The 7,293-nt window shown below is 44.1% G+C and overlaps 1 protein-coding gene across 1 annotated transcript; it reads right to left on the bottom strand.

Moving 5' to 3' along the window:
* Positions 1–7,190, bottom strand: pkmb (pyruvate kinase M1/2b). Its single transcript, XM_071896620.2, has 11 exons — positions 7,162–7,190; positions 5,568–5,745; positions 5,330–5,421; positions 3,652–3,783; positions 3,325–3,511; positions 2,931–3,201; positions 2,694–2,844; positions 2,425–2,577; positions 1,554–1,720; positions 899–1,080; positions 1–691 (listed from the first exon to the last, which is right to left on the bottom strand). Exons 2-11 carry the CDS (start codon positions 5,716–5,718, stop codon positions 585–587), a joined length of 1,593 nt encoding a protein of 530 aa, XP_071752721.1. The 5' UTR covers positions 5,719–5,745; positions 7,162–7,190; the 3' UTR covers positions 1–584.
* Positions 7,191–7,293: the final 103 nt, after the last annotated feature.

The following is a 7,293-nucleotide window of genomic DNA, read 5'->3' as shown; positions in this document are numbered from 1 at the left end:
TTGATCCAAGTGTTCCTTTTAATGGATGGAAACAAAATCATGCCAGACCACTTCACAATCCAGATGGGCACTGTGTACCAAATGTCAGTTGAGTTCTGTACGTCACACAGGAGAAAACCATTACAGTGCAGAGCTGCACTTGTTCATCCCAGGTACTCATACCGTAAATGAACAAAAGATTAAGGAACAGACATAATGTGTTCTTGGAGTGTATTTGTGTGACAATCATCTGACTCCTTTTACACTGAACGCAGAGGAACATTGATCTCCACACTGTTCAACATGCAAACGCAGTCAGGCACGTGGCAAAGTGACCAAAACACATGACAGGAGAGTTTGCATTAAAAGGTTTTCAGTCGAGTGCAGCCTCTGGCAGGAGAACTAGACGGTGACAGGAATCATGGAGTTACTGTCTATGAACGACAACACCAGAAGTCCTTTGAAGAAGTGGCCTGGTGTTGTCTTTCTGTTGGTTACGTAGACGGCTTTAGGAAAAGTCTTGTGGGAAGAAGATGACCTCTAGAGGGGGAGGGCTGTTACAGGAGAGGGGAGGGGGAGCGGTTACTAATGTCCTTTGATGAAGTTCAAGGCACAAGCACAACACGCATGGTGTTGGTGTAACCAGAGCCTGGGCGCCAGCCGGTCACAACAATGACCACATCACCAGACTTGAAGAACTTGCGGTACTTGCCTATGGACAGAGAAGAGTAAGTACAGAATTAGTGATAGAGCGGTGCAGGGAAGCTACCAAACCATATTAATATGTAAACATAGGCAGTCCTACAAAATTCTTCTATATCTCTCTGTCACTCCCTCTTCTTATTTTACTTGACTGACAAAAATCCCCTTATTTGACTAATTTGAACTAAACCCATAAACAATCAGATGGACCACTCACCAACTTCCATGGCAAAGTTCACACGCAGGTCAACATCCTCTGCCCAGACGTCATTGGCGGGCTTGGTGTAGAGGACGGGGTAGATGCCGCGGTACAGGTGGGCCTGGCGGGCGGTCTGGCCACAGCGGGTCACAGCAATGATGGGGGCACGGGGCCTGTACCTCGACAGCATGTGAGCAGACCTGCAGGTGACAAGTACAAGTTACACTGTGAGACAATTCCTACAAATATACTGAACTGAAAGGGGATCAAATAATGTTTAAAATCATCGATTTAAGTGAATGCCAAAACTAAATTATGCCATTATCATGATGAAATCCACCCAGCTGACAGTATGTTTTCTGTATCATGTGCTTGTGCGTGTGAACTCCCAAGTGGAGAGGAATGAACAGGGAGTTAAAATTAACTGCTAAAATGTCAGGGTTCAGATCTCAAAAGGTCAGAAGTGGATTACAGATTGTGAGTGCAGTGAAAGTTGGCACACTTCGTATGAGCCAAGGGCTTCTGTTAGAGGTCCAGCAGTGGATAAAGAGATACGATGATGCACCCATTTCTTCCCTCATAGTTAATGCTGTGCTGGAGAATATTGTGACTCAGAGCTTTGAGTGGGTAAAGCAGAGACTTGTGGGAGGTACGTTTCTCCTTGCATCCGTACCTGCCAGACTTGGTGAGCACGATGATGGCGCTGGCGCAGCACTTGAAGGAAGCCTCGACGGCACCGATAGCGACAGACTCGGTGGGGTCGCGGGTCAGATGAGAGGTGCGGCGCAGCTCCTCGAACATCTGCCTGTGGAACATGGCTGCCTCAGCCTCGCGGGCAATCTGAACATGTGAAGACAAATAAAAAATGAAAGAGAGGGAGAGTAGTGTCAGGCTTGAATCAAACACCTTGTTTACACCTCCAGGAGTTAGTTTGTATTCTATAGGACAACCATGATGCACTCTAAATCTAAGCTAAGTGGCAGATGAATGTAAGGGTAAGAAAACAAAGGACGGTTAACCTAAGCGCAGAGGTCTGCATACCTGAGAGCACACTGAGACCTGAAGCTAAACAACAGCGACGGCCATGATGTCCAGGGACTGTTGCTGTGCGGTGCAGATCCTCAGACACATGCTAATTGAGCAATATGATCACACAGTTAACAGCAAAATGCAAGAGACATGAATAGATGCCAGGTTTGGTAGCAGATGGATGGAGGGAGGGGTGGGAGAAACAGGGATACACAAAGCAAGTTCAACATATAATATACAAGCAGTTAGTAAAACCCAAGCCGAAACCCAAACATATACTGTGCTCACAACATGGAAGTTATTATGCTATATACTCATTCTACATGATGTACAAAATGTAACTCACACCATACAGCTAGCTTTAACAGATATAAAAAGTCTTTCATAGTGTTGACATTTATTGCCTCAAGAGTCTGAAGTGTTGGTCAGTTGTATGTTATTCATGCATGCACCTTGACACATGACTGAACATGAAGAAACACTAGGAGCATGTGACCAGTGGGGGGCGCTCTCACCCTGTGCTGTGTGCGCACTGCCTCCAGGGGGTAATCTCCCTTGGCGGTCTCACCGCTCAGCATGATGCAGTCATTGCCGTCCAGGACAGCGTTGGCGACGTCACTGGCCTCGGCACGAGTAGGACGTGGCTTCTTGACCATGCTCTCCAGCATCTGAGGGACAACAGCAAGAGATTTACTGCACATGCATGTTTATACACTTTTTTTTTTAGCTGGTGCACAGGGATTCTTCTCTGTCAACGAGTCCTCTTACTGATAATGTCACGGACCTGTGTAGCACAGGTGATGGGTTTGCCGATCCTGGTGCAGCGGCCGGTCATCATCTTCTGGGCGAGGAAGACCTTCTCTGTTGGGATCTCAATACCCAGGTCACCGCGGGCAACCATGATACCGTCGCTAACCTCCAGGATCTCATCAAATCTACAGAGCAACGAGATCACGGGATGAAATAATTCTGTGTGGCAATTATCTACAGGTTCAGATCTGTCCGTTGGTCATCCACCCACCTGCGCACACCCTCGTGGTTCTCCAGCTTGCTGATGATCTTGATGTCCTTACCCTTCTCACCCAGCACTTTCCTGACGGCTTGCACGTCAGCGGCCTTACGGATGAAGGAGGCGAAGACCATGTCGACGCCCTGCTCCACACCGAACTGCAGGTCCTGAATGTCCTTCTCTGACACAGCAGGGAGGTCCACAGCAGCTCCGGGCAGGTTGACACCCTTCTTGCTGCCCAGCATACCGCCATTCTCAATCTCACACATCAGGTAGTTGTTGCCTTAGGATGTACAGAATGAAGATAGGCTTGATTTCCACCATTTGGCAAAAAGGTAAAAACAAAAACAAAACAGTCCAGTCTATCTGTATGTATGGACAGACTGGATGGAACAAACTGGCTTACCAACTTCCTTAACCTTGAGGGACATGAGACCATCATCAATGTAGATGTGGCTTCCGACCTCCACAACCTTGGTGATGTTTTTGTAGTCGAGCCACAGCACTTTCTCATCACAATTTTCCATGTACTGGTCGTCCAAAGTGAGCTTGATGGTCTCGCCCTTCTTCAGCTCAACCTCAGCAGTGCCGCTCTAAACAAGACCAGGAGAGAGCTGTTATTTGCGCACAAAATCAATCAATACAGTTCTGTAATAACACTGGAAATGGGCTCATAATTGAGAAAGCAGGCCTTAAAGCTTTCCTTATGTAGCTCTATTTGGCTATAACTCACTCCCTTGATGAGTCCAGTCCTGATTTCTGGTCCCTTGGTGTCCAGAGCAATGGCCACTGGTCTGTATTCAGCAGTGCCGGGCACAAAGCTCTCAGTTGCCTCACGGACGTTCTTGATGGTCTCGGCATGGTACTGTATGGTATGAGGCATTAGACAAGTGTTATAAGTTTAAGTTTATGAAGTACTCACATGGCAGCTGACATGTCATCTGAAATATGTGAGCATCACAATACTATTTAGTTTAAAACGTACACATCATGCGATAAAAATGAAAAAATAATAAATAGTCACATAATAGATTAGCAAAACATTGTGGGATAAAAAGACATTTCAGCACATAGCCAGGTAAAAAAAACTGACTGTACTGAATACTACAATAACTGTACTGAATACTAAAATATATCCAGTATAGCATCCAAAGTGAACAAATTATTACACTACAATAATTAACAGTAAGTCATTAATATAATCATTTTCTTAATTTAGGTGGAGAGGGGTTACATTGTTGGGGTCAATGTGTCAAACAAAGAGGAAAATTAAGTTGCCAAAGTAGTAGGAGGGGGACAAACTTGGTCGCACACTGTCACACTGGACAGCACAGGTTACATAACTATGTAATAAATCTTGACTGGGCAACTGCAACACATGTTCGGCACATGACACTTTCCAAGCTCGGTGTATATAAATAGCTTTACAAAGACTGTAATGAGGCATTCAACGAATAGTTGTCATAAAGTTTGACCAACAGTCTATACAAATGCAAGTTCTAGAAATCAAATACTCTCCACAAGCATTACATGGATGTACTAAATGCATGCAACATACAAAAAAGCAGAATGACAAAGGAAAAGTCCATTCTGAACATTGAGTACTGTCTTCAGCCATAACGAATGCCTTGCCCATGTTGGCCTCACTGAATACACTGTTGCTAAGAGGCTGATACTCAGAGAAGACTATTTATAGCTGTACCGACAACTGACACACCAGTGAGACAGAGGTCAAATTTCCTCTGCCCTTCTCATAACAAATTGCTTATTCATTTAGTGTTATCCTGGAATTTTTTAACTTTCATGTATGCTGTTGATAACATATGGGGGCAAAGGCTGAAATGTACACACTGCAGTTTATAAGACTGACTTCTTTCCTGCTGTGCTTTACTTCATATCGTTGTCAACCCTGAAGCGGTGCCTACAATTCTCGACCACACCAATGCACAGGCAATTCAAGAGTCAGTCTGAGAGTTGAGTTACACCGAAAAGAAATAATCACTGCTGTTAACCTTTGAAGGGCAACGATTAAAATATCAAAGGCAACTCTGGGTAACCATACTACAGCTGGTGACAGGTTTTTAGGCTCATCCACTCAGGTGACACTCGGTGAAAAAGGTAAAAAGGCATGACTTTTAAAGGGGAGAGGTCAGTAGTCTAAGGTCAGTTCAAACTGACTATGATCTATGATGCAGTTGGCTGGACAAGCTGCAACATATAGAAGACACTGGAGCCACTGAGGGGCAAATACGAGCTCACAGATCAACTTACAGTTACCAGGGTGCAAGTGTAATGTCACACTGGCTGTTGCGCCGTTAAATGCATGAAGCTTAGGAGGCGCAAATCGTAAATCATAATCAGGCACCACCATTGAAATACATCATTTTTTGTGTTTCTCATCCTGCACTGACCTCGTGTGTGCCATGAGAGAAGTTCATTCTTGCAATGTTCATCCCAGACTTGATCATTTCCTTGGCCATGTCCACAGAACGGGAGACGGGTCCTGCATCGAGACAGGCGAAAGAAGGGAGCTTACAGAAAGATACAGGACTAAAGCATATGGATAATAAAGACCCACTAAGATCATTTGAATGAAGTGTCAGTGTAACATCAGACTCTGAATCAGTGGTATTTGGGATTGGGTCTGACCGATTGTGCAGATGATGCCGGTGTTGCGAGACACGGCGGGCTCGGAGTCGATGTCCAGCAGGCACATGTGCTCCAGGTGGGTGTCAGCCATGGCAGCATGCAGCTGCTGGGTCTGGATGATGGCAGAGCCCGAATCCTTTGATTTCATCATGATTGGATCGTGTCTGTGGGAAAAGTCCTGGGGAGACAGAAAGGGAAACAAGTGATCAGTTAGGACATACTTAGCATCTGGTTGACAACTCCTCACCTCTGACACTAAGGTTAGAATAGGAGACATTCTTTTTTTGCATGTGTTCAAGACGGGATACATTTCAGGTCAATGCTTGGGTTTATCATCTTGATGGTGGCACTGTGGCTCCTGATGAATTATTGCCTCTACTTACTACCATCAGGTTACAAGAGCACAGAAACGGCAACAGAATATTGAATGATTGCGAACACATTAATATAAAGAGTACGGAAAGTCCATCCAAGGAATATTAAATGAGGATCAATTAATTCTCTCAATGGGAAAGTAAATGCTTATGATGAAGTGCAACCTCTCCATGGATGGCACAGTGAATTTTAAGCCTCTATGAGCCACGAGTGGAAAGTGGCTGTGCAAGCTGACCGAACAGCCTGTGCAAAGAGCAACAAAGACAGTATGTGCCTGCGTGACTGCACACTCCTGCATTCCAGTGGGACTTAATGTGGAGCAAGAGGAGCCGGTCACTTTTGACAGAGGAGAAAGGTGATTCACACACAAAAAATAACTTCAGAACTCAAGGAGAATACTGAAAACTGTATTTATAAAGCCCAAGTTGAATGTTAGCAGCTGGTTGAGAATCTAAACATTGTGCAATATAGGACAATACAGAGTTATCAGAATTTAGCAGGCAGTAGGTGTAGCCTACTGCCTGCAAGAGATATGCAGGATGCATGACAAAAGTTGCCAGTTGTCAGTTTAGAGTATTTGTGGACTGCAGAAACACACCATTGGCAAAAGGCACATATTTATGTGATACCAAGAGGAGCAATTTCACAACAGTCTATGGGAAAACAAACAGCTTATTGAAGAAATGAAAGTCCAATGTTGTTGTTTTTTAATAATATATTAAAACTTTTCCTTGTTTGCACATCAAAGAAAGGGCTAAGCCACCTTGCAGGTATTTATGACTAATAGTTATAAAGGTAGTACTCAAAACAACGTGTTGACAATAAAATGGACTATATAGGTCATACATTACTGTTTATTTCACTATAGGAGAAAGGTTTATAGAAACGTAAAAGTGCAGCACAAAATACATTTGCTCGCTTTTGTGGCAAATTAATTTTGCAGTATTGGTCTAGGTAGCCTACTATAATAGGCCTATATATATATATGTATATATATATAATACATTTTGAGCTAGCCTACTGAAGATCCCTACTTGAGTTTGTAAATTGAGTCAATAGTTTTACTAGTGATTTGAAATGACTTTTTTGCTATTAACTCAATACATTAATGCAAACAATAATTCGGACTAGTCAAATATTATCTACACAATCCATGAAAAGCCTTTCCTCTCTCCACCAAAAAGTTCAATCCACCTGTTGATGGCAGGCTGCTACTCACCTACTGGGTGAACTTTGCAGGGGACCAATGCACCGATGGCTGCGCTCGCGCGACAGTTATTCCCCCAACTAACCGGGACTACTTTCCTGTGTGAACAACCAGTATCCATCCGACATAAGGATATAGGGCGGG

The sequence above is a fragment of the Centroberyx gerrardi genome, chromosome 4 (assembly GCF_048128805.1).
Source record: "Centroberyx gerrardi isolate f3 chromosome 4, fCenGer3.hap1.cur.20231027, whole genome shotgun sequence".
In the NCBI taxonomy this organism is placed as follows: Eukaryota; Metazoa; Chordata; class Actinopteri; order Beryciformes; family Berycidae; genus Centroberyx; species Centroberyx gerrardi.
This window is presented reverse-complemented; position numbering and strand designations above follow the sequence as displayed.